The sequence below is a fragment of the Ctenocephalides felis genome, unplaced genomic scaffold (genome assembly GCF_003426905.1).
Source record: "Ctenocephalides felis isolate EL2017-DRISC unplaced genomic scaffold, ASM342690v1 CF-g0.4_SCAFFOLD_01604, whole genome shotgun sequence".
NCBI lineage: Eukaryota > Metazoa > Arthropoda > Insecta > Siphonaptera > Pulicidae > Ctenocephalides > Ctenocephalides felis.
In genome coordinates this window covers 50,029,992-50,047,549 of record NW_020537758.1, presented here as the reverse complement: position 1 = coordinate 50,047,549, position 17,558 = coordinate 50,029,992, and the positions used below count along the sequence as shown (strand labels likewise).

Genomic DNA, 17,558 nt, shown 5'->3' with positions numbered 1-17,558 from the left:
AGTTTTTGCTACAAACAAGGTTAACAATGTTAGTGAAAATTATCATTTATTTTGAATGTAATAGAAATATTTTTCTAATATTTTTGTCCTTATATATTTAAAATATATGTTTTTATTGAAATCTCATACTGATTTCTAACATTTCTAAATAAAATCCGAACAAAATGACTTTTGTATGAGAGAATATTACAATAAATTTAAAGAAATTTAAAATGAAGTTAAGGCAAATTAATATATAAAATATATAGCGTTTTTATAAATAAAATGTTTTGAATTGATAATTGGAATCACATAAACTATTATTTTGTTCAAAAGGTAATTGAAAGAAACATTGAAAACATTTATTAAATTCTTCATCAGTCAGACAACTTCCCAAAAAAATTTTACTATTTCAGAAATCTCTAATAAAAGTTTTCTGCGGTAATAATATGAAATACGTTATCGTCAAATATGAACTCTTACTTAAATTTATCAAATTTAAACTATTCAACTAGATAAAACGTAAGAAGAAACACACTAAAAAAAAATGAAAAAACACTAATAAAAATCATCCCGTATTCACGTAATATGAAAGCAAATAAAAGCGTCATAAAACGTATTTTATATTAGCTTTAACTAAAGAAAGTACTACATTTTAGTGTCATATAATTCTCTTGAAATTCATTTTGAGATGTATAAAATTTCAAGCAAATAGTACTGAAAATTCCGCGCAGACGTTTATTAGAGTACAAACCCGTTTTATTGATGTTGCATGCAGCATGTTTGCGAAATTAGTCCTATATAATACATATATATATATATATATATATATATATATATATATATATGTATATATAAATATATTTATAATATAAAGAATTACAACTTTCTGTAAATTTATAATGTTGGCCTCCATAAATTATGCAGTTGTATATGATAAACAAACTATCTGCTTTCTTGCAAAACCAATTCATTTATGTTTCTAGTTAAATGAATCTCTAGTTAAACTAATTAGATCATCAAATTATTTATTCAGTTAACAAAAAAAAATGGGCAAAATATTTAAAAAGATTCTGCCTTACTTTAAATACTAGAGTAACTTGTAATAGTAAATGAAAGTAGTTACACTTTTGCAGTCTTCGTGAAATTAAATTTTTATAGATATGATTAGTTTTGATTTTTATTTAATGATTAAATTTATATTAAGTAAAACACGTACTTTTTGAGAAATACAATATTTATTTGAAATATTTTCTACCTATCATTGAAATTTAGTACTATTTTTCAACAATTGATTTTTGCCAGCGGTGATGGTATTATAAATAAATAAATATAGAATCAATTGATCGTTTATGCATGGCAGATATGTGATTTTCCAACAATAAATTGTATTCAAAAATATGTTATACCAAAAAATTTCTGAAAATCATTATATTTTAATATTGGAAATAATCTACTAAAAATATGTAAAAAAAATTAGTTCAACGTAATAAAACTTCAAAACCTCACAATTTATTTTAACCTTAAAATCAATTTTCATTCTACAAATTATATTACAAAGTATCGAATTAGCTTTGGTAAATATTATAATAAAATTGCCGAATAACGAGGGCTATCATGTAAACATAGAAAATTCATAACAAAATACAAATGGCGTGACCAAGTCTAATTTTGTGAGCGCGAACCGCATTGTATTAAATATTCAGATTTACATAAGTAGTCAAGATATAATCAAACATGCGTACCCAAATTACATTTAATGTTTGCAACACATATCGTTTGTGAATCAAAATTATAGGTCAAGAAATAATCACAGTGTGATTCCGTGTCATCGACTTCGTAATACGATTAAAGATAATTAATGAATTATTATAAGAACAAATAATAGTTAGCCTAAGTTTTAAAATAAATTTTCTTCGTAATCCTATCGCACAACTCCATGACAGCAATTATAAAATTCTCAAGAAAGTTTTAAACGTCATTTAACATTTAATTGCTAATCTCTTTCACAATCATCAGTCTAAAACTTTGATCGACCAATTACAAACTAACCGAAAAACTAATGATTAAATAAATAAAATGTGGAAGTTATTTTCTCTCTGTTAAAAATTTTATTGCTAATGATTACACAATTCGTTTCATATAGCCCAGATTTTTCATAAATTAAAAAAATCAAGATCCAAATATATAAAAAAATCGTTTCCTGAAATACAATTTTCATGTGCCCATATTTTACATCCAAATATTCCACCCAAGCTTCTTCACTTGAATATTATAATATATAATTTTTTGGTTCAACTAACCCCATGTATGATTTTTTACGTTAATCAAGATAATTATTTATACAGTTTAGCAATCACAAAAATTGTTACACATTTTCAAAGATTAACAAATTTAAAACAAAACTAGTGGGTTACATGGCATCGTGCCTTAAGGCAAATTACTGGAACTTTCCGTACCGTAATTAAACATCTTAGTACGAAACGCAAAAAAATTTACACAGTGTACACATTATTAAAATCTTTATAAAATATCTGATAATTTGACCGCCGAATGACATTTTTTTAACTTTTTTTTATTGAGAGTCCATAACCGCTGTACCTGCCTTCCCAAAAATTTAATCAGTAGTTCATCATGTTAATCCAAACAATTAAGAAATAGATATCATAAACAAAAATTAACTTTAAATTTATATTTTAATATGTGAAAATATATTTCAATAACCAATTTCAGTTTCATTGTGTATCCATCAATGCTAACATTCATTATATCTTTTTCCTAATTAATTAAATTTAGTATTATTAGTCTACTACACTGAAAGTAAATTCGATGTGCTTAAAATCATAATAACAAAATAGCATAATCATAAATAAATCTGCTGTTATTTTGGAAGGATTTGATTCAATACCTATATTCAAAAGTAAAATTTTAAGTAACTATAATATTGTAAAAAAAATAATTCATTTGTGCTTTAAATTTTCTAGTTAAATTAATTAGGTCATCAAATTATTTATTCAGTTAAAATTGCTATACTATTATATAATTATTTATATTATTCAATATCAAGTCGAGAACACCACATTCGATTCTTGATGAAAAAATAAAAAAAATGAGCTTTTGATTTGCATATTATTTTAGAGAACTGTGATTATTATTTTGTATGTGAGTATTTTTTTTTTATTAATTAATAAACAGCGATCAAAATTACATAAAATATGTGAGTATTTTAAAAGAACTACAAAATGAAAAATATCGTACCACATGTCAAGGTTTTATCTTTAAGTAAAAGCACTATAATTTACCTAACAGTTTGTGAAGAATTTCAATTTTAACTTTTGTACAAAATAGCATAATATAAATAGTTAAGTAAACTTAAATTTAATAAAAATATTCCATCTGCAAAATATCACTTTGTGTTTAGTCTGAGTTTCAACTTATATGTGTTACATATTTACTATTAAAAGAAAAGTAAGTGAAATTATTTTCTTCGAGATTTATTAAATTCTTTTTGAAGTTTGTTGTAGGAATTCCAAGTTGTAGCAATTGAAAACTTAAAGCAAACTTTTTGTGGTTAAAAGTTTAAAAGTTTAAGTTGGTAATTATAATTACGACATTAAATCATTTGAAATATTATGTAATAGCATTATTTAATTAAACGTAAAGCACACAGAGGGATTATGAATAATCAATAATGTTAAAATTTGAATATAAAATGAAATTCAAAATCAAGGTAACAGTGAGTATATTCGATAATTAATAATATCAAAATAATAAAAATAAAAAATATGTTAAAATTAAATATAATTTTCACATAACACTAGTCATGTGAAATAAAATTGAATAATTGCGCTTTAACGCAAAAAGTTACGATAAAAAAATATTTTTTAGAATTAAAACCATAAAAATCGAGAGCAAATGATTTTTTTCCTTAAGAAGAAATGCAGAAACTTTGCAGTTATTACGATTTGATAATTGCTAGTAGTAATTTTAAAAATTGTGAAGATTTTTTTTAAATTTTAACATAGTACAAAATAATCAAACTACTTCTTGTTGAGTTTTAGTATTTTGTTGTAGTATTTGTTCATTAGGACCATGAACGATATCATCATCTATAGTTACATAAAAATCACTAAAAAAAAATCAACTAAAAAAACAATTTATTAAGAAGAAATAGCATGGCCAATCATAAGTAAAAAATGAATCGGAACAATTTCTTCAATATTCATATTAATCATATAAGTAAAAATATTTAGATTTTTTATTTGTTCATGATTTTTGACTAGGACGTGGATTTATATGCTAATTCAAATCGGCTCTACTGAGCGTCTCTCAAAAACTACCATAGGTTCCATTAATTATTATAATAAATAATAATATAGATATAATATATTATTATTTATTATAATAATAAGAATGTAGGATAGTATATCCCACGGTTTTATATTGATCTAATATGATCTAATACTATATTATATAGTATTAGATCATATTAGATCAATATAAAACCGTGGGATATACTATCCTATATTCTGAGGCAATAAGTTCTGTTCAAAATGTAACACCGTAAAAATTACGGTAAGTAGCATCAATCGATAAAACAGATTGTAATTTTGACTGGAATAATTCTTGGAACAGTTCGAGTTTACACCTAAAGTAGATATAATCTTATTTTATGGTGGAATAATCACTTGAAGATAAGCTTATGGGCGTGATATAAAGTTCACAGACACAATATACGTCTTATCTAGGATAATAAAGCTTAAAATAATTCACAACATTGCCGTTTTATTTGTGAGTTAACAATGTTATATAGTGTATATATAGTGCATCTGATTCAAGCAAAATAAAGCAGTGTATAGTGGTCATAATATAATACATACTTGGAGTTTTTAATCAAACAATTCGTTGTTTTCATTACTAATTATTCGTTCTAAACTGTTATTTCATGACATAATTGCTCCTCTTGTGATTCATTTAAACACGATGTCTTAATTTACATCATTCATATATGCATATACAACTATTTTTGTGAATTAAATTCCTATATTTATTTAAATGTTATAATATATTTTTCTGTGCATTTATCAAAGTCTTTTTAAGAGCAAGTACGCTTACATTATTCATAATATAATTATTTATATAGTTATGTTATAAAGGGTCCGCCATATAACTTTTTTTTATTGGTAGCAATTTAGAATTTTTTGACAGTCATTTAAAAGTTAGACAGCCATTTCAATGAAATTATTTTCGAGTATTAACCAGATGGATTGCACTTTCAGATAGAAAAGATTTAGATTGAGAAAACATTTAGTAGTTTATATATAGCATTTTCAAAAAAAAAAAGTTAACTGACGGATCCTATATTTGATATTCTATAGTACTGATCAATATAAACATATATTGTGACAACTGTTATTGAATTCATTCTGATTAAATGGACTTAAAATTCTAAAATTACAGCCAATCAATAATTGATGCCAGCGGCAATAGTACTGAGTAGAACTACCAGAAAGCTTTTTTTCATTTGTTGTAATAAAATGATTAGATAAAACTTTATTATTTGGAGAGGTATAAATATACAGTTTTGCACGACATAGAATTTTCAATAAATTCTCTACTAGTATTTTCAGAAATAAATTTAAAAATCAATATGAATATATACAGAGTGTCCAAGAACTAATTGTCAAACCGAAACGGGAATAATTGTAACAATCGTGAACAAAATTAGAAAAATTATTTATTCCATGAAGTTTGAAAATTATGAACTTTCTTAGTGCAACTTAGAGTCTTAGTCAAAGTGTGATCATGTTTATTGTGGTTAATTCATATTTTTATTCATTCAAACTTTGACTCCCAAACTCTAAATAATAATAATGAAAATACAGTTAAAAGTATTGACAATATACACAAGTGTTCTAGAATTAAAACTAGGATTAATTAATAAAATTAAAATTTTCAAAACGTACTGAAATGCCTTGGCATGTTCAAAAATTTGCGTATTGAATCAAGATTGCTAAATGGTACTTATTAATTTCATACTAAAGAAAATAAAACAAAAAATAAAAACCGAAACTTAATACGATTTTTGCTAACGCGTTCACTCACTATCGAATCAAACGTTTCTATCTCTCAATTGAATTTGTATAAGAAAAAATCTTTTGAACTATCAATGAGTAAACAAATATTGGATTATTTTTAGGTTTTAATCTCTTTACTAAAATTACCTTTTTACGCGAAATAAATTTGAGATATTTGCATTATCCATCTAGTGGTCCTAGTGATCTAGTGATCTTACGGTTTAGATCTTTTTGTAAAGAAAACATATAAAGTATTATACATCGTTAGAAAGGTCTCGACATTCTTAGTTTTTTTCCCATATATCGCAACTTCGAATTCCGCACGGTGTGGCCTACAGGCAAGTTGCTATCGATAAATTCTAATTTTTAAATGGGCCACCCTATATCTTACACTTTAGTCATATTTTGTAAAAATGTTAAGGTAAATTTTCACCCAATAAAATACTTTATTTATTAGATGATATATAATTTAACTTTATTTAATTAATAACAAAACATTCTTATTAAATTAAAATATATTTCATGTATTTGAGAATAAAATACATAAAAGAAAGCTATTAAATCCGAGTAAATATGGTGATACGATACTTTGACGCAAAAAACCATTATCGACATTTTCTTCAATATTGCTTGGAAAAACGTGTTCGAGTGTATTGTTAAGCTTCAATACAAGAAGGTATAAAACGATGTTAACGATCCAAGTTCGGAAATATAGCGAAACACATAAAACTGGCTGCTATATATAATATATAATACAATATCAAAAGCAAATCTATAGACTATGAATATTTCAGTAGACTTAAAATTCTGATGTTAAATAAACACTATGGACTGTTAGTCATCACTATCATATCATGAACTATTAATGTAACACGTTTTTCCATAAGTATTAGATTTGTTGAATATACACCTACATTTATTCATAAGCGCATAATTCTATTAATTATATGCCTAATGTATCAAATTAATCCAATAATTAGTTGCCCAGATTAGAGTATAAATAATTCTTCGGATATTTTATAATTTCTCTCATACAAAGTATTTCAAACAGAAGCAATAAGCAAAGTTAACATAAATAAGGTTTTCGCTCGGTTGATATTAAACGTTTAAATTAAACTTTAAGCCAGAATTTATGAGGTTATATAACGACTATCATTAAGTTTAGAGAACTACCCAAGTTACACAAACATATCTAGTTATAGATATACCCAAACATTATGTATGGCAAAGTTAATCAAAGAGTCTTATTAATAAATCATGAGCATCGTTGCGATGGAGCTTTTAGGAAGAAATTATTATTTAATCGAAGTCATGTGCCTTATTTCCCTTGCCAATCATTGTTTTAATAATTAATATGTTTATTTATGGATCGTAATAAGGGATTCGGTTTCATACTGCTCATATCCTGTTTATAATTTTAGCTAAATATAGATATGTTTAAAATTAAACCCAGTACACAAGAGCTTAGTGATGTCGAGATGGAAAATAAGTATATAAATACGTTTTTTATGTAATAAAAAATATGACAATTTACTATATAGTTATCAACAAAAAATTGGGAGTTTAGAAAACGTTGATAAAACATTTATAGCTATAAAAACGCGAAAGTTTCAATATTTTAGAAAAAAAAACTTCATCAAAGGAAGTTGCATATACTGTTTATAAAAAATCTAACTTTGATAATTAACATTAATAAACATTTCTAATTTGCTAAAATCAGTAATATTATATAACTAATAGTATGAGTTCTACGGTTAATTATCTGAGGTTGATTAAATGCATAAACTTATTCAAATAATTTAATTTAGAAAAATACATATATATAATAAATGTTACCTAATACAGATAAAAGTGCATATAAAATTCCATCAATAATCAACTTTAAACAATACACGTGGTGGAGCACCTATTATCATTTATATATAGCATATAGATTTTTTCTTTCCTTTATATTTATAAGAAACTGATATATTATCCATAACAACAATTTCATATATAAAAACGATATTTTATTAGAAGAAATATTTCTCACCATGATTATTCTCCATAAATATAGATTAATAAATTCTTGACTTGAATGGCGAGCAATCTATCGATAATTTAAAAAAAATGTGTAATCTCTACATTCTTTCATTATCACTTATCAAAAATAATTTACCTCCTAGAATTATAACAAACATATTACATTTATATCTTATAAATAAGAATTGAACAATCTCAACAACATTTTTTTAGCTTAAATATATATTTTAGCTAAAATTCCAAAGCTTGAGATAAATAACTTAAACTTTGCAATACAATTTATATAATTTTTAGAAATATGAGATAAGGTCCTTCATTCTAACTCCGCATGATTATATTTTGTTTATTCACTTTTCATATAAAAATTTATAAATATCATCGTTCAATTTATAAGCTTTTCTATCCTATCTATAAGTATTAGAATTATATGTTTCTATCTTCTAATATATATTTCTATCTTCATAATACTTCTATCAGTATTATATGTTTGAAATCATTTAATATTCATCGAATATTTTATTATGAAAAATTACCAGCAATTTACATTGAAACACGACACACGAAAATTTTGATATAAATTTACGTTTCAAAGGTTTCTGAATATTTTGACATACCTTAGAAAAAAATTATGTGTGTGTGTGTGCGTATACAAATTTTCGTCGACGATATAGGGAACACCGATCAACCGATTTAAATTTTTCAAAAAACATTCGATTTGTATTGATAAGGAGACTTGCTGATTAGTTTTTGGCGAAGGCAGGTCTAACCGTTCTGAAGATACGTCAAAAAGTGTCAAAAACCGTAACTTAGTTTTTAAGAAGACGGAGCGTCCGGTTTTAATGATTCAAAAAACATTTCACTTGTATTGACAAGATGAAGAATTGATTAAATTTTTGGGAAGACAGGACCAGCGGTTATGGATTCTCAATAAAAATAAGTTAAAAAAATGTCATTTTGCGGGCAAAAATGTTTATTGGACACATGTACATCAAATTATCAAATATTTTATAGAGATTTTAATGATGTGTAAACATTTTGTGTGAATTTTTTTGGGTTTCATACCAAGATTTTTAATTACGGTACGGAAAGTTCCAGCAATTTGCCTTAAGGCACTAAACCATGCACCCCACCAGTTTTACAATCAATTTGTTTTAATCTAATATTTGTTTTTAAAAAATAGATTTTTTTTCTTAATTCTATGCCTAACTATCATGAGTATTCATAGTAAATTCTTTGCTGGGCGTATCTCCTAATATCTAAACAAAAAATTTTCCTTCTCATGTACATTGTTAATAATGCCTAGTCATTTTTATATATAAACATATCGCTAAATAAAATCATTAAGCAAATACTATTTTAAACTACGAATATAATTATAAGAAAATTATTTATCAGTTAATAATTTTTTCAATTATTATTTCCAGGCGCGGTATGACGGACTCCGCGAGCGACCCACAAGAGCAATATCGCGGAAGAAGTTTTTCAACGAAGCGCCGCGCAGTCGAAGCAGCGAGAGGCGCGATATTCGCGTGCCACGAACAAAATCTCAACGAAGCGGAGGTAATGGACTAAGCGGCGCTAACAGCCCGCGACAAAATCATTCTGATATCATTATAATAAAACGCGATGGTTATATAAATTGACGTTTGAAAGTATTTTAGACATAATGTGTCTGGGCGACGAATTCTAAATTAATTAAATATGAATATAAATAGCAAATAAAAAAATATTTTGAACAACAATTAGAACTTAAGAGTTCTATAAGCTGTTGGGCTGATTTGGCCTAATAAAATAAAAATCGCTTCTACAGATGGAAACCCAAATAGTTGTCTATCACTGTGTGTTGAATTATTATTATAATTTTTATAATAAATTGAATATTCATTGATGCAGCAATGCGGGATCAAAACTATTTTCACTTGGAAACATATAGTAGTATATAGTAACATATTTATTGAGAAAAAATGCAACTACTAATAATTACAAAAACCACTTTGTCTATATAGTACAGGCAAAATGACATATAGGTTAAATACATACTGAAATGCTAAATTTTTAAGAAGATGGTTCACAAATAAATAGTTTGGTCCTCTTTGAAACATCAGCACATGAAGCATGAGCCCAATGAGACCAAATCCTCGTAACCATCATTAGCCAAGCTCAGAACTAGCAACAAATGTTAGTCTCTTCTGGTGGATCATTCGGTTAGTTTTTCTAATTGTAAGTAGTTGAAGTAGGAGCACAAAGCCAATGGTCTTTGACAGACCATTTCAATTTTCTTTTATATTAACCCGAATTAATTACCCTTGAGTGCTTGCGAAATAGGTAGTACTATTTTGTCCGAAAGTGAACAAAAATTAAAAAAAATCAAAACCGGTATAAGTTCATTGATTTCAATAGAAATAATACAAAATAATTAACAATAAGCCTCCAAAAAACATGACAAAACCACCATCAAAATTAACTTTTCAAAGCGTGGTACACATTTGAACTGATTACTGCTAGAATTTTGTCAATTTTTTATATCTATTTATTTCTCATAACCAATCTGAACCTTTGGTTCAATGAAGTCGTTTGCTGTTGGGTGCATGACGTTTTAGAAATACCCCTTTTGAGGAATTTTATTATAATTATATATTGTCAATTTATTAGATCTTGCGACCACTTTTTTTCAGTTTTCTTATGGGAACTTGTTTTTGCTGATCTTTTATTAGTGTGTTTGCTCTTTTCTTTTTTCTCTTCTCTTTTGTGCTTCTCTCTTTGATAATCTCCTGTACATATTTGATGCTTAGATTTCGGTGAATTGTGCTTTTACTATGGCGCGTTTACGATGGCTCGTAATATTTTTGACTGTGCTCTTTGGAAGGTTTCTATATAGCATAGACGTGCTTGCACATGCCCACAGCTTGATACCGTATGTCCACTATCACAGCTTTGTATATGAAGATATTGTTATCATACCATTGTCAGAGAAGACTGTGACAATGACGCTCAACATCTGACAGGATTGTGACTATAGCTTTTTGCCACGTTATACAGTTGCAGAAACAATACTAAAACTAACCAATTTTTAAATACAAGGCCAATGTGTCATTTTGGTGATTTTATCCGTTTTTTCCTTACACATATTATTAAGTAGCTTCAAATATTTTAGAATGAGTTAACAAGATTAATTAACTATATTCCTCATTTATGTTGAGTATATCACTTATTTTGCTTGTTAACTTCCCGCAGGGTAAGTTATTGTAATGGGCCGAAAATCGAAATTGAAATTTTTTACATTTCTCGACGTTTTGAAGGTTTCTGAACATTTTGGCATACTTCAGAAAAAATGGATGTGTGTGTGTGTGTGTATGTATGCATGGATACAATTTTTCGCCCACGTTTTCGGGCGTACGGATCAACCGATTTGAATGGTTCAAAAAACGTTCGATTCCTATTGATAAGGAGATGTGCTGATTAGTTTTTGGCAAAGACAAGTCCAGCAGTTACGGAGATAAAGAGCAAAGAGTGCAGAGTATAGAAATCGAGTTTTTGAGAGAACGGAGCATCCGATTTGAATGATCTAAAAAACATTCAATTAGTAATGATTGGGAGAAGTGGTTATTAGTTTTTCGCAAAGGCAGGCCCAGCCATTTCGAAGATACGGAGCTAAATGTACAAAAAATGGCTGTTTTTGAGAGAACTAAGCGTCCGATTCAATTGATTCGCAGAACTTTCTGCTTGTCCTAACAAAATAATTGATTTTGAAAAAAATTTGTTTGCATCAATTTTTTTTTTAATTTTTTTGTATATTGAAAATAATTCAGATTTTATTTTTAATTTTGACTATAGTTCTAGTATACTTTAAACAAATAATTTCAACTCTGCAATTCAGTTTATATAATTCTTATAAATATTAGACAATGTTACAAGATTTATAATAATCTATTTAAAAACATTCAGTATTCCTCGAACATTTCGTTATGGTACGGGAAGTTCTAGCAATTTGCCTTAAGGCACGATGCCACCCACCCCACTAGTTTGTTTGAGAACTTGATGAACGATAACATATTTAAACATAAATAAATATGTTTGAACTAACTTGCCATTACGTGTTTTGCAAATCACGTATTAGTTTTGAAAGTACATGCTTTTTATATGTAGAACAAATTTAAACGGTTTAAATGAATCTTGTCATTACGAAATTTATAGTTAATAATTTAGGTATATATCATAATCATACAGATCATACAGAATATTCCTTATTCAGCTTCATGGTTCCTAAGTTGTATTTTTAATGCAGAATTAAAACAAATATTTTTTAATGGTATGTTTAAGATAATTAAAATTAAAATAATAATTCATTTTTTGCAAATTTAACTTTGTTATTATATGCATAAGCTGGTAACATTCAATATTGTTCAGCAAAGCTAATTAAGGCTTACGTATAACTGTGTAACATATTGCATATGTCATGAGGCGATATTGTGAATTTCATAATAATTTAGAGAATAAAATAGAGATAATATAACTAAACATATTTATATAATTGGCCATTATATGTTTGATAATGATAGCATGGCATTAATATAAATAAATATAAATTAATCTAAACAAAATTTTCTGGCATATATAAATTCCAAAATGTTCAAATGTATTTTCTATGTTATTTGTCAAAATAAAACATAACAGATTTTTTTATCAATAAATAATTATTTGAAATTTATGATGAAATCAGTTTGACGCAAAGATTTTAGTACAAATGTAAGCTAAAAAATCCCTGATTATTGATTACTGCAAATTATCGAACGAACAAAACAGCTGAGTGCATGTCGTTATCTTTAATCTATTGTCATTTTACCAATCTATATGTTTTTTTTTGCAGATTGTTAAGAGGAGATGAACCCGCGTCGCGCGCTCTCGTGCGCTGCCGCTTGTCTGCTTATCGTGGCAGGTTGCGCGGTGCGCGGCCAACAAGCGCAGGCCGAGCCCAGATTGCACCCCGATACAGAGGATTACGATGAGGACTACAGCAACGAAACAGTCGGTAAAGTTTTAATTTTTTTTTAATTACTTGATCAGGCAGGAGACTGAAAAAGAAGCACCAGTACATATTGTTTAATATACTAGTGATCCTCAATATAGGGTCATCTAACATGCTCTTTTTTTATATACTCAAGTAGCATATAGGGTGGCCCATTTAAAAATTGGAATTTTTCGATTGCAACTTGCCTGTAGGCCACACCGTGCGGAATTCGAAGTTGCGATATATGGGAAAAAACCTTACTAACGATGTATAATACTTTATATATTTTCTTTACAGAAATACCTAAACGTAAGATCACTAGATCACTAGGACCACTAGACCACCCTTTATTACCTAATTTAAATATTTTGCTAGTTATTGAAAAACAAGATGTTCTGATTGCTGTTCAACAGTGTAAAAAAAATACTTAAAAAAGTAGAAAAAAAAATCGAAAACTGTTTTGGTTGCTCAGAGAAAATGTAATCGAGATAAAATAATGTTATACATACGCGATTATAATAGTTCCTGTATGGTCTTATAATTTAGAGCTTAAGAATATGCAAGTGTACCCTGCAAAAAAATAATGCAGAGGTTACAACCGAAGACACTAAGGGTTTTTGTAAATGCCTTATGCTACACGTCCAATGAAAATGATCTTAACACAAGAAAATGGGAAACCAACCTAAATTATTGCGCAAATAATTTTTTTTTAGTAAATACAGTAAACTTCATTAGTTTCGTACTAATTTTTGCACAGTGATACGTTTTTATAATCTTTAAAAAAATTTCAAAATAAATAAAATGTTCTAAAAATACTTTATTCTAAATTACAAAATAGAGGCAATTAGTGGTAGGTGTAAATACAAAATGTTTATTTGTCTCGATTAAACTTATAAATCGTCCTGCATAATATTGTTATAGCTACTCCCGCAATATACAGAAATGTGCAAAATACATCAATTTCAACATGTAATATTAATTTGTACTACCATAAAATTTCGATTTGTGTTATCATCGATTCAAATTCATGAATCTTCGATAATGTGTAACAATTTTATGATTGTTAAATTGTTTAAATAGTTATCTTACACAAAGTAAAACAATCGCATCTAAGGTTAGTTGTAACAAATCCTTGGGGCCAGTTGTAACAGAAGAATTATGTGCAGATTATTCAAGTGAAAAAAATTGAGTAGAACTTAGTTTGTAAAATGCGAGCACATGTAAATCATGTTATAGGAGATACCATAAGTTTGAATTGTATTATGATAATAATTGTAGTTCACCTTACTATATATGATAAAAATTTATATCATAGAAACATATATTTTATCAGTAATAATTTGCGTTTGCGTTGATGTATAAAGATAATTACTTAAAAGCAAGTCAATTTTCTTAAAAATTATCAGAGGCATTATTGCCTTTTTTGGTAGATCTTACAACTAGTCCGGAACACGGAGTAACTTGTAACCTCGCGCTTTTTCTAGAATATTATTAATTAATTAATTAATAATTCCCAATAGCTATGAAGTTAGTTTTACTTGATTAGATAAAGGAATAGTCACAGCACCTAAGTAGCTGTATTTTGTAGAAATATGGAGATCTCAAGATATATTTATGATTAATTTTGAAAAAACTGTTACAACAAGCCCTAGGGCTCTTATATCTTAAGATATATCGATCTAAAAATTAATATCACATATGTCATCGGTTAAACAAATGACAATGTTTCTATCAATAATTAAAAATTTTTGTAAATGCAAAATTTTAGTATTTTATTTATAAATTATATTACCAGTGAATTTGAAATGTAGTGGTTCGAAAACCTAAAGTTTTTTATCAATTGTAAACTTGATTTTCTTGATCACGGAGAAAGGAAGAATGAATCGCGCGAAAAAAGGAAAATTTAAACCAATTGCATCACGGTAAATAAGATGTAGATTTTGAATACTTTTATAATATGAAACTATTTAAATAAAATTTTTCTAAGAATAATTAATAATATAAATGTATAATTGTAAAAAATGTGGTTGGTAATGTTCTGTTTAATGAATTGTTTCATTAACAAAAAGGGAAACACATTATTGTTAGGACTAAATATCAAGTTTGTGCTAATAAAAATAACTAAATTATAATGAATTTGTACATTATATTCGAGAGGAAGAAAGAATTCTGTTTTACAAAACTCGATTGTTTGAGAAAGATATATACAGGGCTTATACTGTAACTCTTACCTAACTTGTGCTAATTATCAGTAAATAATGGACACAATAATATTATGTTGAATTAGCATAACATAATATTTTATGTAAAATCTATATTTTATGTAGTTTTATAAGATAACACAATTCTTAATATTTAATATATTTCAATGGAATATTAAGACAACTGTTATTAATACTAAACACTCAAATTCATATGCATATTCATTATTGATATAATTCAAAAATTCAAAATTTCCAAAGCCTTCGCGTTTATTCGCAAAATTTCGTGCAGTACAGATAAAATTCTAATAGTGCAGAGCGGGGCTTAAAGATCTGCAGGAAAAAACTAACTAACTTAAGGCTTATGTTCAAATTGCTGCAAATGGCATTGGAAAATTTCTTAAGAAAGCATGGTTGGGAGCGCCTACTTTCAAACAAACCTTCAAGTACTAAAAACTTTCTAAAAACACTAATAATTTTAAAGATAATCGATTAGCTAAGCATATGGGAGTCAAAAATTTTAAGATTATTTATACACGTAAGTAATACACGATTTATGTTTAATTGCTGTTAATAGAAAAATTAACTGAAAGATATTTAAGGGCATAGTTTTCAGGGATCAATATGCGACATTAATATAGCAAGTAGCTTCGGCTGGTTTATTGTCAAAAGCAATAAAATTTTTCATAATAAGATATTTTTACAAATTTAGTACATACAAATTATAGACTTACCTAATGCCTATACAAAAATTTTCACTAATCGTACAGTATGTCAAGAATAAGTTAAAAAAATTTTAAAAACAGTATTTTAAAGTAGACGGGAAAAGATGTATATAGTCATTACACTTTGATTCTTACGACATTAATCTCCGGAGATAAATGGCAATGTTTGAAAATCCACGTGTTAAAATTAATTCGAAAATCAACTATTTCACTAATATTGGTATCAAAATAATTATTAATTTTATAATTAATAATTATAAAATTATTATTATTATTTCTTTGAGTCTAAACAAATGAGAAACATCTTTTCGAAATAAATTTGAATGAAATTTGTTAATAGATATGATATTAATATTAATTTATTAAATTATTTAAAAACATTAAAAGCAAAAATTAACTAACAAAATTAACAGAAAGGTGTCATCAACGACAGACGAAACCGCAATTAATCAAAAAAGCCCTTGCACTATCAGAAAGCGTTTCCGAGAGGTTTTTGGACAAGGACTAGCCCGAATAAGAGAGCCAGATGAATTAAAAAAGTCGTTCAAAAATAAGAAGACGGCGGCGCCCCCAGGATTACCTTTATTCCATTGGCCCATACTTGTTATCACTGTGTTTTTTATGATCATTTGTTACAAATACATGGAATCGGTTTTAACAATGATATTCAAATAAACAACACTTGATTGCAGAACAATATTTGTTAAATACAGTAACTTGAGCATCGATACTTTAGTGTAAATCAATTGTATTTGAAATTAAATCAAATTAAAAGTTGTTTGATATACTTCAAGCATTGTGAATAAAATATATGTGTTACGCGGTCCAATTATATTAGTATCTACCATTTTTGTTTCAATGAATTTTTAATAACTACTAAAAATTTATTTAATCAATTTAATATTTTATTTATACTCTATTTATAATGGAATCGCCAACAAAAATAGTATTGAGATTGTATTGTTTTGATAAATAGGGTTTTCTAAATACTTGTTGTTCATGTTATTTTCAGTCTTTTGAGATTCGGATTGAGAGTAGGACTTTTCAAAAAGCAATTTTCTCCGAAAAATACAGTTTATTATTATTACACTAGCTCTTCATCATTTCCAATAATTTTATGTGATCCTTTATAACACATGCTCTGACAATGAGATTTAAGTGAATAACACTTAACTTTTGAAGAGTTTTTGTCAAATATGACTTTGAGCAGCATTATTCTCACTGGCAAAATTGCTTAAAATATCACACAGTTTTATAAGAGGCCTCAAAGTTTTATCACAGGTTTATTTGCAAAAATACAAAAATAAATTTAGAACCTAGACCTAGAACTCGCAAAAAATGATTACGATTTATATGATGATCTATATAATTCCAGTATATTTTAACATAAAAATTTATTTAATAAGTTTGTTTTTTGAATCTCTTCTGGTATTATAATTCAAATATAATTTATAAATCGATAAAGAATTATTTAGTTTGTACAAACTGTACAATACAATTGAAAGCTGAGGAAAATCATTCATATTTTCTATGGCTCAGTTTCAAA

General features: G+C 26.9%; 1 protein-coding gene across 1 annotated transcript in view; it reads left to right on the top strand.

Annotated features, from left to right (window-relative positions):
• The first annotated feature begins 12,959 nt into the window (after positions 1-12,959).
• LOC113373921 overlaps positions 12,960-17,558 on the top strand; it is a 59,558-nt gene continuing 54,959 nt past the window's right edge. Inside the window, exons 1-2 of the mRNA XM_026614187.1 lie at positions 12,960-13,107; positions 13,384-13,500. Coding sequence (XP_026469972.1) covers positions 12,960-13,107; positions 13,384-13,500 — 265 coding nt within the window. The remainder of the gene's footprint in view (positions 13,108-13,383; positions 13,501-17,558) is intronic.